The sequence below is a fragment of the Trichosurus vulpecula genome, chromosome 4, assembly GCF_011100635.1.
Source record: "Trichosurus vulpecula isolate mTriVul1 chromosome 4, mTriVul1.pri, whole genome shotgun sequence".
In the NCBI taxonomy this organism is placed as follows: Eukaryota; Metazoa; Chordata; class Mammalia; order Diprotodontia; family Phalangeridae; genus Trichosurus; species Trichosurus vulpecula.
Window position 1 is genome coordinate 49,365,926 of NC_050576.1, and position 15,766 is coordinate 49,381,691.

Below are 15,766 nucleotides of genomic sequence, written 5' to 3' on the forward strand. Positions count from 1 at the left end.
GCTCAAAGTTCCTCGTTAGTAAAATGAGATTGATCCTGCTTGTCCTCTGTCACAGAAACATTGTAAAATGAGACAGAGGGCACTGAGACTTCTCGGAAAAAAAATGCTCTCTTTAAATGCAAAACAATGGGCTGCATTGTCCAATCGCTTCCAAGAAAGGGCAAGCCATATGCCTTCTGCAGGAGAGAAGGGAGAAAAAACATCCTTCAGCTTAATCCTGAGCAAAGGGGAAACCAGCCTGGCTTCCATTCCAACCACTCACAGCTGCATGTTGGCTGAGAAACTAAACTGAGTTATGTGAAACAGGGCATAATTAGATTCTCGAGCCTCCCCCACACCTGCCATAGCATAATGAGCCAGGGAACAAACACTAGACAAGAACTACCATTTGCAAGTGGCTTGAAGCAGGAAACCATACCCACCCTGCACTACTGTACCTCCTTCCCCAAATTCTCATCAGCTGAATCACTCCTTTGAGTTAAAGGCTTAATTAAGGAAGCATGGTATAGGAGAAACTATCCTGGATCGGAATTCAAAGAAATGAAGTTCCAATCTCAGTCTAGTGACTTAATACCTAAGTGACTTTGGAGAGTGGAGAACAGGGCCTGGCTTTGAGTCTTAGCTCTGCCCTCTGCCAGTTATTATCAGTGAGGTCTTGAGCAAGTCAGCTAACCTTTTCCGTACCTGTTTTCTCCCCTGTAAAATGGGATGCGGGAGGGAGATGAACTAGATGGGCTAATAATGTCTCCTCTAACCAAAAGAGATAATGAATAAATAAAGCACTTTGCAAACCTCAAAACACTACAGAAATGCAAGGCAGTATCCCCCTCCTCCCTCAGGTCACACTAACCACTTTCCACCCAAGTCTCTACATCTATATAAGGTGGGAGTTGATTTAGATCATTACTAAAGTACCTTCTAGTTCCTCTCTGGCCTTCAGTCTCTTCTTCGGTAAAATGATAAGGTTGAATTAAATGATTTCTAAAGTCCTTTCTTTGACTCTATGCTATTAGTTATAAAAATCCTTGTTAGAAATGCAAAAATGATAGCTAGAAACAAGACATGGATGCATTTATAAGCTTTACCCTATCAGCAAGAGCCAAAGTATGGAATGAGTAAGGGACAGAGAGTAGGTCTTGGTGCCATGAGAGAGCAGGTTCCATTCCTCCCTTTGACATTAGCTGGGTGAGTCACTTAAACTGCAAGCACTCATGACTACATTGATCAATCAAGCAAGCAAGCGATTGATCAAAAAGCATGAAGCATCTACTATGTTCAGACACTGTGCTTACCAATGAGGATACAAAGAAAAGCCAAGAATGTCCCTGTTCTCAAAGAGTTCACAATTTAACGGGGGAGACAGCATGCAAACAACATGGGTTATCCACCCGTGCCTAAACCACTGCCCCCTCTCCTGGCTTCCCTGGCTTATTTCAGGTCTCGAATTCTGCAAGAAGCCCTTCTCCAATATCTCTTATCTTCCTTCCCTCTGAGATTATGTCCAATTCATCCCGTCTATAGCTTCCTTTGTGGAGGCAGCTAGGTGACTCGGTGGATAGAGCTCTGGGCCTGGAGCCAGGAAGACTCAAGTTCAAATCTGGCCTCAGACACTTACTAGCTGGGTGACCCTGGGGAGGTCACTTTAACTCTGTTTGCCTTAATCCACCGGAGAAGGAAATGGCAAACCACTTGACAAGAAAACCCCACGGATGTTATCACAAAGAGTCAGACACGACTGAACAAACAACACGCATGGTTTAGACTGTGAGCTCCATGAGAGTGACAAATGGTTTTTACCTTCCTTTGTATTCTAAGGGTTTGGCTCAGTGCCTCTCATACAGTAGCAGGACGTTTCTGACTTGATTTGACTAATAAACCTCTATTTTTTTCCTCCACTGTAGAAGAAATGGCTTCTCTCACTCTCCCACCTTCTCTTAGGAACATACATCAATTCAATGAATTCAAACGGAGACAGCCAACAGCACTAATGCTTGCCTTCTTTCAATCCTATTTAAAATAGAGGATCATAGATCTAAAGCTGGAAAGAAAATCAGAAGCCATCCAGCCCAACCTCATCATTTTACAATGAAGAAACTGGGATAGGTGTAGGGATGTTCAGTGACTTGCCCAAGGTGACAAAGGCAGTATGTTTCAGAGGCAGGATTTGAACCCAGGCCTTTGTACTCCTAGAGCAGTACTCTTTCACCTATACGCACTGTAATCTTTCAGTTTCTACACAGACAGACAGACACACACACACGACACTTCCCTTCTCACTGTTCGCACTGCCAATATCAAATTTCTTTTACAGCCAATTTTTGGTTACATGTGGTGGTTGGGAAGGGAGTGGGTGGTTAAGAGATGGATAACTGAAATCTAGGGATGGTGTTTAAAGAAAAAAAAAAGGATTGTGTTTATTTCGTTCACTCCTGGATTGCCTACAAGCTTACTTTTCAGTCCTTCTGCCTCTCACAGCCTAGCACCATTTTACTGCCACTTACAGGAAAATCAAAGTATTTATGGAAAAGGAAGACTATGTAAATTAACCTTTTAATGGTAAAATAAAAGTTAGCTCTCATACGGAATTTACAAAGGAGACTAAACAAATATATAACAGAGACTAAACAAATATATAAACAGAGCCAGTAAGAGCAATAACTAAGGCTTGATACTTTGATGGACCCTGATTTCATCTGTGTGTAAAGAATAAAGGCTATGCCCTCCACCAGCTCTCTATGTTTTCTCATCCTCTAAGGTTTTCATCAATGGCTTTCCACAAATCAGCTATAAATAATCACCCATAAACTGATGAGGTTTTCTCTGGTTCTTTCAAGGTATCAGGAGGTAGCAGCTGGGTGGCACTTGGACTTCCCACATATCACCTCTCATTTTCACTAGGAGAGCCCACCTTTTCAATATATGACTTACTTTTCTATATACCAGAAGACAAATATAATCTGATAAAAATGAAGAAAAAACCATAAATTACTACAAAAAGACAAATGCTTTTTAAAACACTTTAAAATCTTGGATGTTGAGAAGGGAATATTTACCTGGGAATACAGATGTTGTCAGTGACTAACTAAACTTAAAAGGTCAGGAAATTCACAAGACACATATCTTTTTTTAAGATTTTTTTTATTTGATATTTTTTAGTTTTCAGTATTCATTTCCACAAGATTCTGAGTTTCAAATTTTCTCCCCATTTCTATCCGCCCCCACTCTAAGATGGCATATATTCTGATTGCCCCATTCCCCAGGCAGTCCTCCCTTCTATCATTCCACTTCCCTTCCTTCCATCCTCTTTCCCCCCACCCTCTTGTAAGGCAAGATAGACCTCTATGCCCCTGTGCCTATACATCCCACCTCCCCGCTGCATGCAAAAACAACCTTTTTTTGGAGCATCTGCTTTTAAAACTTTGAGTTCCAAACCTTCTCCCCACTTCCCTTCCCTCCCTTCCCACTCTCCCTAAGAAGACAAGCAATTCAACATAGGCGACACACGTATCATTATGGAAAACACTCCCATAAATAGTCATGTTGTGAAAGACTAACTATATTTCTCTCCCTCCTATCCTGTCCCCCTTTATTCAATTTTCTCCCTTGACCCTGTCCCTTTTCAAAAGTGTTTAGTTTTGATTACCTCCTCCCCCTATCTGCCCTCCCTTCTATCGTCCCCCCCTTTTTTATGCCCTTCCTCCTTCTTTCCTGTGGAGTAAGATACCCAATTGAGTGCGTATGTTATTCCCTCCTCAAGTCAAATCCGATGAGAGCTTTCCAGCCACCATCTTGGCTCCACCCCCAAGACACATATCTTCATGTGCACTGAGGATCAATGAAACATGACTTCTTGACCAGTGTGTTCTCAATGTCAGTACACTATTCATAATTACATTATTATAATAATACATGAAGTATCTTTAATTTCCTCAACACAGAGGATTTCCTTCAGCTCTGGGAATTCCCTCTGGCAAGGTAGATCTCCTTCCAAGCCAAGGCTCAGTACACAATTCCTAGATAGTTGTCTGAGGCTCAGAGAAAGGTGATTTGCCCAGAGTCACACCGTTGGTAAGCATCAGAAATGGAGTTAGGAACTAGGTTTTGCCTCAGTCCATCAACTTTCAAGTAATCTTATTTCACTAATTTGAACCAATATTCCATCAAAAACTTTTAGACATTAATCATTTTAAAGTGTCGTTATTTTTATAATAGCTTTGATTTTTTTAAAATTTACAATACATTTACTTTTAATGAGAGGGTTCTTATTGTTTGCAACAGCAACAGACATAAAGAGGTGGTGGTATAAAATAAATCTGCTACTGGATTTCAACTTAACTAGTTTTAATAAACATTTTGTAGAAAAGGAGACTGAAACTAGTAAAGTTCTGATTGAATTCCATTAATATGACAGGACATGAATTTCTATGCGAAGACTTGCATCTAGATTTATTCTGCTTGCTAAGAGAGAAAGATGATTGACTGATGAAGACTAGGTTTCCCCGCCTGATTCAGTACGATGGCTAAGCCCACCTGTGCCTACTACTGATGAGAACAAAAGTTTTAACTTGTGTGGTTTTCTTCCCAGGGTCAGAAGGGCCCTTCTTAAGAGGCCTGGCAGCCCTCCTCTCCCTGGGGTTTGCCGTATTGGTGACAGATTTAGTGGGAACACCTGAGCAGTTAGCCCTACATCAGAATTCCTGAGAACAAAGGATCTACTAGCCTCAAATCCCCAGCAGCGGAGAATACAAGTGTGCACCTCCCCATTTCCATTTTAATCACTAGCTGCCCCTGCTATTAACAGAATCCTCTCTAATTTCACCATTTTAACCAGTTTTTTCTTTAAAAAATATCTTTCATTCCTCTTCTATTTTTTACATGTAAAACCTTTTAAGGAAATATTTTATTTGTCCCTCGAGGTTACTCTGTTTAATTAAATTCATTAGAGACAATTATATTTCTTTCTTTTTAGGAGGTCTCTTTCAAAGTATGTTTACAGTGGGAAAGTATGATTGTTGAAATGCTGCCTTCCCAAAAAATCGATACATATTTAACTGAAAGCCTAAGTCCATATCTGGAAGATACTTAAGTTGGTCTTTATTGAAGAGATTACTCTTCAATTAACCAGATTGAACAGAATCATGCATCAGCAACCAAAGCTGGAGATGTACGGCACTGGTGCAATCAGCAATTACAGAACTAAGAATCGGACATGCAATCATCCTAAGATCCCATTTGTGCAATGTCAATGCAGACATCTGTGTGCACAAATGTATTTGGTATTCTTCAGTAGGTCTTGATCTGGGAACACTGTCGCACATGGTTGATGTGTAGGTTAGTTTTGCTGAATTACTCTTTTGTTCTTTTTCTCTAAACCTTTATTACAAGTGATGGCTCACCAGGTAAAAGAGGGGTCTATTGGGAAAGGAAGGAGATAGAACGGGAATATTCATGCTAGTAATAGCTAGCACCTACATGGCACTTTAAAGTTTGCAAAGCATTTTGTAAACATTTACAAATATTATCTCATCTCTTCCCAACAACTCTGGGAGTTTGGTGCTGTTATTATCCCGATTTTATAGATGAGAAAGCCAAGGCTGAGAACGGTTAAGTGACTTTCTGAGGGTCACATGGCTAGGGTCTAAAACAGTATTCAAACTCAAACCTCTCTGATTCCACGTCTAAGACTCAATCTACTCCGCCACCTAGCTGCCTTAAAAAAAAGTTATCAATAAAAAGAAGTTACAAAATTATCACTTGTTTTGAATTCAATTTGAATGTAATAATACACAGGACCATAAGTATTTAGGGATGTAAATAGTTCTTGAGGAAGACAAAAAAACTGGTAAATTATTTCTTGGATGCATTTTTATTTATGCACCACAGGGAGCAGTAATTTTCAGATAACCAGAACAGCACTCAAGACATTCTAGGGGCAGAGGGAAGCATAACCTTAAGAAGAAGATGAACTAATCCACCAGGCAACCAACTGCCAGAAATAAAGTGACTTCCCTGGAAGGTAGTTCCCAGTTCAACTATTAAGGGTAGTATCAAGGTGACTATTTAGCACAATATTCTTCTAAGGAAAGAAAGAATAATGTAGTGTAAGTCTTAAATGAAATGCCACTGCTTAGAAAATGCTTATGTAGTTTCTCACCAAATGCTACCCAGTAACACCACGAGTATTCCCAGAGAGGGAATCTAAGTATCAATCTTTCCAGGGAGACCCCACAACATTTGCCAAAGTCCATTTACAAAGACACTTACTCACGTCCTCGTTGCTATGTGTGGCAGAGATGGGATATGGAAGGGTCTTAAAATAAAAGGCATATTTCAATAATGCTTATTTTTTTAGCGTGTGCGTATCTTCATACACGTTTCATCCCTCCAAACTTTGAAAGGGGCAATTTAAATGTAATGGAAATGTTCTAATGCTTTTTTTTAAAAAAAAATATGTGTTTGTGCATTCTTAATACAAGCAAAATATGTTACATTCAAGGACAAGAATTGGCCATCCTTTCTGCCTGACAAACCTTTCTAAATAAATAGCCCTTTCTTCTTGAGACTACAAAGAGAGAGTCACTTGCCAAGAAAGAAGGTTAATAAAGTAATCCCAAGTACGTGTGGGAAAGAATGAATCTTAACTCCTCCATAAATAACAATATTTACCATGAGCATGCTTTGAAAATGCAACAATGAACAGAGGCGACAATGATCCTTCCACTGAAGGGCTATCATGTTCTCTCTCCCTCCTTCTATTTTTGTAGATCTGTCTGCAGTGATACACCAATAGGATAAAGCAGGCCCCTTCAAAGGTCTTTTCAGACATCACTAGAATAAGACTATTGCAACGTCTACTGCTGAAGTTCCCAACTTCTTAAAAAAAATTAAATACTGCTATATTTATCAACAAAATGTTCAAGTCCTTCATTTTTCTTAATAGTATGTAATCAGCAATTATGCTATTTCTATGATTCAGCAATTATAAAGTAGGTATTCTTAAGCTCTGTGTGGAAATACCCACTTGAGCACTTAAGCAGATATTTTGGAAACAGGTACACAGATGAAAGGTAGTATGTGCACCTGCATAATGTCACAGAATATCAATGCTAAATAAAAGTCCAGGCCCTGCACTGTCAAAGGAGAAAGAAGGATGAGGTGGGAAGATACAGAAATGAATCGCAACCACCTACAGATTTATTGTAGTAATGCATATATCTTCATCAAAACATGCTTCCCTGGGCACAGCCTTCGAGAGCTCGGGGTCATCTCCACGGCACAAAATACAGAAAAAGGACTTCAGAGGAAGAAACCATACAATGAATGATAGGGTGAAAGGCTCTATGTACCTAACTAATTTTTCTTAGCTCTAGAACAAACCGTTGAAGGGGACAGAATTATCCAAGAAAGACCACAGCCTGAAGTAACCCACAGATAATTCTTCCTCAACTTGAAAGGGAACCAATGAAAAAAAGTAGTTTTAAAAAGATAGGGGTGATGAAAACTGTTCAAACCACCAGTTTCAAGACAAAACACACTCGACTCCAGGCCCTTGCCTCATTACGTCTCCAAACCTTCGACAATTCTCAACTTGACATTCTATCCACAAGTTCAATAGTTGGTTTGAGCCATTTTATAAAATATATGGGGATGTATGGGGGGGGGGGGGAGAGAAATACTATTTATAAATATTTATACTGTAACTCTATCAGACAAGATGTCTAACAATTACCATTAGAGATTTACTGAAAATACAATATGCCAATAACAATTTTGAAAAATATTTTTATTAAAATCACTTGCATGTTATTTAACATAATCAACTGAATAGATCTTTGAAGATAAGTCCTTTAAATGATACTCAGGATGCTTCTTTGTTTCTTAATCTTTCCATGTGACTAGTAATCTCAGGAAGAACCTTTGCTAGGACTACATTCTGCTTTTCTTTTTCTCTTTTTTTTCCTCTTCTTTCTTTTTGGTCTGGACCCATGGTTCCATCCATGGAAGACATTCCTAGTGTGGACTCCCATTACCAATGTGAATGAGCAACTCTTCTGAAACTTAGTCTTTGTTTGGGTTACTGAGAGGCTTGATAAGTGCTACAGAGAAAGAGAAAGGACCTTAGAGGCCCATCTGCTCCAGATTTGTGAAAAAGCCTCCCTTCTAGATCACACCTGAAAACTGCCTGTCCAGTCTATAATCACAAGTAGTCTTGCTTATTTAAAGTCTCTAACTACTAAGCCAACTCGCCTCTCAAATATATCTTCTATCCCCCAAAAAAGTAAAAAGAAAGACAAACAAGACCACCAAAAAAGCAGTAATTTTGTTAGAAAAATCTTGAAAGGAAACTCAGCAATCATTTAGTCCAACTTCTACCTGAGAAAAGACTCTCCTCTTTAAAACACCTGACAAGTGAATATCCAACCTTTGCTTCTACACCCCAAGTGAGAGGAAATGCACAACCTTCCAAGGCAGCCCATTACACTTCTCGAAATTAGTTATATGTTATTTTAACTTTAGACAAGAAGGAGTCAATTCTCAATTACATCAGTGGTTCCCAAGACCCCTTTATATGCTTCAAAAAGACTGAGTATTACTCTCCCCACAAAGAGCTGTCCCTTATGTGGGCTATATCTATTAATATTTATTATTTTAGAAATTAAAATATCTGAGTATTATTATAAAAATTGTTTTCACCTCCCAGGTCTTCTGAAAGAGTCTTGGGGACCCCTAGGGGTCCCCAGGCCATGCTTTGGGAATTGCTAGATCAGATTGATAGAAGCCAGGTCATTTATAAAAGGTCCTTAGAACTGCTTGTACATACAGCAGCTGTATAAACACAATGCTTATGCATTTCCACTTTATAAAGGGCTGTTACCACAAACAAATGAAAGAGTGGATTCTCTTTGTTTTTTCTTCCCCACTTCTGAGAAACAAGAAAACTCTTACACAGATAGTCTCACCTCTCCTTTTCACTAATCTACCTAGAAATGAAAATATTTGAATAAGCCAAATTTATATGAAAAAAGCATAAACCAGAAGACAAGCTATAAGCCTGCTCTTTTGGGGGGATGGTTGTACTGCAGGTCAGGGCAAGTGTGATGGGGAACCCCTAGACCTATGATTGAAATTCTTTCCCCTAACAATTTTGATTACACAAAATCTGAAACCTTTCCCACAAATGAGATGAACACATAACTCAGAAGAGACATAGTAGACTAGGAAAAAAAATATTTATATCAAGTATCAATGACAAAAGTCTGATACCCAAAAATATTACTGAAATAACTGTCTGGAAAAATGAAACAAACCAAAAAAGAAAAAAAAGACCAACATATACACAGAACATTCCCTAACAGATAAGTAGTGGTTACAGGATATGAAGAGTTTTCAAAGAACTGCACACTGTAAGTGACCACAATAAAACATTCTCCATATAACTAGTGGTAAGAGAAGAGCAAAATAAAACAACTCTGAGGTTTTACTTCACACCAGGCAAATTATCAAAAATGACCAAAAATGGGGATATTCAATGTTAGAGGGGTTGGGAGGATGTAAACACACTGATACAATGTTGATGGAGCTGTGAACTGGTCCAGACATTTGGGATGTGAATTTGGAATCACACAAGGAAGGTGATTAAACTATCCACACTCACTCTCCTTCTGCCTAGTACCTATGACTTTCCCTTGTTTATGTCAGAGGTTGGACTTGAACCTGAGTCTTTCCTGACTTCCATGCTGGCTTTCCGTCCACTACCATACCCCAACTCTTCATAAATACAAAATGTGGGAGTGGCTTGGATGCCTACCTGTAGATCAGAATCACTGCCCCTATATGTTGGCTAGTAAAATAGGTACAGAATATATGCAAATTTTTACCTCTGTGTCATAATTTTGAAGGCATCTGGGAGGTAGCAATCTGTATTCTCCATCTGGAAAGGGTCTGCATCACAAATCTTATCATCTGTTCGTCCATAGTTAGCACTTTCAATCATGATGACATCACTTCCTGGACATCGGAGATCGATGGAGTAACCCTCACAGGACAATTCTCGTCTAACTAATCCAAATGGCAGTGCTGCACGGCTGAAACCTATATAAGAAACGGAGGGGATTTAATAACTATTATTCACTTGTGGGAAGGAAAATATTCACATAGAATTTTCAAGTGGTTTGTACTAATGCTGCATGGCAGTTCTCTAATAACTAGAAATTACGCAAGTACAAAACTGTAGGTTTGCTTTGGAAATAATCATAAAAATAGCCAACATTCATAGAGCACTTTAAAGTATTTGAAGCTCAATAAATATTTTAACTCATTTAATTCACACAACAACCACGTCAGATGGACTTATATACAGTACTATAATAACCCTATAGCAATAGAGTATTATCATACTCATTTGACAAATGAGAAAACTGGAGCCCAGGAGTTGTGACTTTCTCAAGGTCACGCCACTAGGAGGTATGAAGAGACTGAATTTTGAAACCAGGCCATTAGGAATCAATTATTAATAATAATTATTATAGATAAATAAGACTTTGTGGGCTAGCATGATGTTTCTGGAAAAGTAGTCAATTTCAAAGTTGGCAAACCTGAGTAAAAATAATATTTAACATTTTACAGGTCTTGAAGGTTTTCAAAGCAACTTAAATATTCAAGGTTGTCACAAAAGTCCTAGTACAGTTTTAATTTATTAAAGCTTAAAACTAAGACTTTTGGGACACTGTATTATCTCGTTTGGTCCATGACTCAACCCTGGGAGGCACTATTATCATCCTCATTTCACAGATGAGAAAATTCATACTGAAAAAGACTCAAAGCATCCATGTCCAGATCTGAATTCAAGTCTCTCCAGTCTAACTTCCTTAGGCCAGAACAACACAACACAGAAACCATCTCATCCAGGTTTATATTTAATATATTCGGTGTCAACAGAGCAGAAGAGACAGTTTTCAAGTGTTGCTACTTTACCTAAAAAGATGTATCATGCTATGTAACTGTCACGTCTGGTACGAGAAAGGACATAATGTGTAAAAATCATATAAAAATATTCAACATGTTGGCCATTTGTATTACTGGTAAAAGAAAGCCCCCTCCTCTATGAATGGATACGTATACACATACATACATACATACATGTGTATGTGTGTGTGAAAGTTAAGATAGATCTCTACATGCGCATGCGCATGCGCGCGCGCGCACATACACACACACACACACACCCATCTCCAGTTCAGGGAACAATAGGCAGCCCATTTTCGATGCAATGTAGAGTGGACCAAAGGGAGTCATGTGAATTTGGTTGAAATGGTACCACTTTGGAGAAAATACCAGCTATGCATTCAGACCACCAAGTCACGGAATCTCACCTGGCTATTGTTACCTTATCTGTAAAATAAAGAGCTCTGACTAGGTGGCCTTTAAAATCACTTCCAGTTTCATATCAATGATCCCATATGGCTTTGTACTACTTTAAATACTGATTTTTTTTTAAATGTGTTTTATCCTGGAGGCAATGAAGGTAAAAACCAGGTCAAAATATTGGTTTAAATATATTACTTCCTATTATTAATATTATCTAAAAACTATGTTATACTACTAAATTAACATGTGTATGCATTATATATACTTCCTTATTATCTCCTTAATAGACAGTAAGATCCCTGAGATCAGGAATTGGGTTTTTGTTTTAGTTTGGAGTAGATTTTCTTTTAACTTTGTATTCCTAGTCTCTAGCAAAGGGCCTGGCACACAGGAAGCACTTTAATAAATGCTTACTTGATTGGACTGAATTGCTTCTTAAGAAAAAAACTAGTTCCTAAAACTGGGAACAAAAAATCATAACCTATAAGTTGAGTAACATGATTTCTAGTAACCACTGGAAATGGTCAATGCTCACTCTGACCCCCCTGAAAAACAAATTCCAATGGTAAGGATAGAAGCTGTGTGCAGGAGGTACAGATTTGTGGGTAACATTTACAGCCAGCAGAATGTTTACATTGTTTAAATAATACATTATGCTTTAAATATGCAAGCTTCCCTTGATGAAGTACAGCAGTGTCCTAACATCTCCAACTGTGTCAATAATCAGTGAATTATGCCTACCTATTCAAACCAGAACATACTATAAAGATTCTGGTTAGGCTGCTGCCTGTCCCAAGGATATAAGGATTAGAATCCTAAAGTTTATGCTGATAAAAGTTGGCATGATAACTAGTAAAGAAAAAAGCAAACAGAAACCCCACAATAATAATAAAGAACCACAAATTACAATGACCAAAAAAAAATCTTTCAGGAGGGGAGTCAGAATTTTCTACTAAAAACTTTCAATCAATTTCTTCTCTTGCTCAGGAAAATCAGTCATAGATGGGATGAGATAAGCCTAGTTGCTAAAAGAGTGACCTGGAGTGAGGAAAAGTGAGATTCCACAATGGCCTGGGACATTTACAAGCGGTATGACCGTCAATCATCACATAATTTCAGTGGGCCTACAGCAACTGTCTAGGATTTATCTTGAAAGTTATTTAATTAGTTTTAATCTTGCAATCTGTGATGATGGAATGAGTCATAATCCACAACCCCCCTTCCTTCCCCATAACACACACACACACACAGAGTCCTGAAGTCACACCATTCCTTAGAATATTCTATGTACAAATCGCCCTAATGTTCTCCAATTCTGAACCACACGAGCAAGTTAAAGATAGACTGAGGACGATATCCTGCCTTCAGGTCAGATCTCCGTCATTACTTAAACATAGTTTCTGCCTTTGTGAGGGCATGCAGTACATAGTTGATTACTCAGCTCAGATGACTGCCATTAGCAGAACAAGTTTCTTCTTGAGGGCATACCTAAGTTACCAGCACCTATGGGGTCCTGATAGAAGAGGCAGGAGCCGACACAGCCAAAGGAAACAACAAGGAGTTAAGGTGGTAAAGCTTTCGATATATTGAATGCAAAGCTGTACAAATGAACCCAAAGGGCCCTCCTCTCCAAATTCAAAGTCTTCTAGCATTATGATCACAATGATATTTATGCTAAACAAAATTGGTCATCTATTTCTATTTCAGCAAGGTGGGATGGGGGTGGGAGGAGACAATCATAAGCATCCCAAACGGGCAAAATGTAATCCAATCCATCTTACAACCCTGACAATCGAAGAAAGAACTGGTGGGATGCCCTATGAGCAAAAAAATCAATATTGTTGGTTTATGCTGTGCAAATTCAAATGCTGCCAAACAGCAGTGCTTAGGGTAAAATCAACTGTTTTGCTCCATTTTTTCCTCTCTCAACAAATGATTTTGAAAAGACAGTTTTTTTTTCCCCTAAGCTATAAAATGTCAAGCAATAACTCCCCATGCTTTAGGCAAGTGATTGGAATAAATACCTCTTGGCAACAGGTGCAGTGACTTGGGCCTGAAAAAAATACTTTCGCATTCAGAAGATAACTCTTAATGAGCAGACACAGTGCTACAGGATGGAAATCTGAAAGGCATGAGTCTGAATTCTACTGCCCAGATCGGGCTTCATTTCAGAGCCTTTCATAAATGAATGCACTTGCTCCACAGATAATTACTGTTGTCAGTAGCAACTTCATGCTATGTGATTGAGTTTCAACCACTCCCTTCTGAGTCAGAATGGGGTCTCCATTCAGTCCACTCTTCCTACTTTACTCTCTGCACATCTTCTTCATTAGGCTGTCATTTGAAAACAATACCCAACTTTTCTTGTGTTGTTTTCAGCTAATTGTTTCCGGCTGCACCCAGTCATGAATACCACTGCCCATGCTGTCTATGGTCCAAGCCGGTGCTGGGCATGCTGATTACCAAGGACCTCCGTGATACCCAAGCTGTGACTTCAAGTACAGGCTGAGAATTAACTCAAGCAAGAGTCTATTGCTAGCTCAGACATCCACTACCTGATTCATTCCCTTCCGTTTATATATGTTAATCAGATTTCTTTCCTTAAATGGAAATGAGGAAAATGCTTAATAATGAGAGAACATGATTTCCCCCCATGCTCTGAACGCTCAACTTACAAACAAACTTCCCAGGAAACATTTCCATTTTTCATGTTTTACTTAAGAAGATTTGGGGTCAAAAAGTGAATGTTCATTAAACCTAAAATAATAAGATATACTAGCTCACTGGTAGATAATCTTGGAGATTTCAAATACTTCCAAAAGATTCTACACATTTCTTAGGCCAGCTGAGGAAAACTTACCAAGTACGGTAAATGAAAATATCCTTGTCGACTTATTAAAAGGATAAAGAGTTTAAGCGACAAGTAGTTACTGTGCCAAAGTAAACTTTATGAATTCTGCAAAATGTGAGAAAGAAAATTTATTTTACATATGCCATGTTCTGGCCCATTTACCACCCGGTTGTTTTACTTTACTAGCTTAGTTCTATTTAAGAAATCACTTGTCTTTAAAGGATAATAACCCAAATTAATCAAACTGCAAAGAGCCTAATATTCTTTCGTGCCCACTAGCACATAATTCTTTAAAACTGTCATTATCTCAGAGAGTGAACAAATTTTGACATCTGGAGACAAAGAAACTACTTCTACTGTCTAACTTACTTCTGCTCATAAGAAAGAAACAGAAAGTGTGATTTGTTAGGTTAAATACATTGGTAATGTCAATGCAGAAATGTTTAAGCACAAAAACTCATGCATGCTATAATTCTTACAGAAATATTATACTTGTTCTAAAGGAATAAACCAACTTAGTTAACACATTTAATAAATCCTAACATTAATTTTAGTCTGACAGAATATTTAGGAGAAAAAGGATACTTTTAAAAAAAAGCACAATGCTAACAGTTTTACCTTTCCCAATTTCATTTCCCACAGTCAAGTACCTATGCAAAATGCAAAGATATGGGTGGGTGAAAAGATTAGCTCATTCCCAATCACACTCTTAAAATAAATGAATGAGTTAATAAATAAATAACAGCAAAGTCCAAGTCCCACAGACAGCCAGAAAATGCCCAATACTTTGAATCTTTTTTTTAAGATTAAAAAAAAAATCCCTGCAGGCAAAGAATGCCATTAACTGAAAATTGTTGAAAATTATACCTAAGTTTCAGAATTGTCTTTAAGAAGTTATACAGAAAATCCTTCAAATTCTGTGATCCCCCACAGGGTAATAAAGTGGGCAGCAAACCCTGATCATTACATACCATTTAGTAGAGACAAGTAAGCATTTCCTACCCACACTCCCCTAACTCCACACTCCAAAAAAATCCCCCCTAAAATATCTGGCATTGTATCACATTTAACAGCTACCAACACCGAGACAGGTACAATTTAAATGTTGCTATAAAATACTGCTGATGTACTACTGAACTCTAGTTTAAAATGAAAAAATCGTCTTGGCTTACACATCTATCTAAAGATGTCAAGGGCCTGGGGTGGACTCTCTCTGATCCTGGTAGGCTCCTGAGGTCACAGCACAAAAATTTATACCCTTATGGAACACTATTAATCAGTTCCACAAAAACTTAAAACTGAAGGAGGAAAGTTGGTAACAGCAGTATTTGATGTAAATGGAAGGTTTGTTCCTGGGCAGCCAACATTTCTAAAAGCTCTATGAAGCCTGAAGTTTTAACTGGGCTGGTCTGATTGGATACTCTACCAGACTTGACACACAAAGGAATAAAGAGGGTGGAGAAAGAGATTGTAAGAGGAGAGAAAGGAGGAACAGAAAAACAAAGAGAAGAAAAGAGGGAAGAGGCAGGAGGGGACATGGTAGCAAAA

The 15,766-nt window shown here is 38.4% G+C and overlaps 1 protein-coding gene across 10 annotated transcripts in view; it reads right to left on the reverse strand.

Moving 5' to 3' along the window:
- The window catches only part of ADGRL2 (adhesion G protein-coupled receptor L2), a 228,451-nt gene that overhangs the window by 94,336 nt on the left and 118,349 nt on the right, over nt 1-15,766 (reverse strand). For all 10 annotated transcript variants that reach the window (XM_036757032.1, XM_036757027.1, XM_036757025.1 and 7 more), the window contains exon 3: nt 9,879-10,092. In XM_036757032.1, the coding sequence (XP_036612927.1) occupies nt 9,879-10,092 (214 nt within the window). The remainder of the gene's footprint in view (nt 1-9,878; nt 10,093-15,766) is intronic.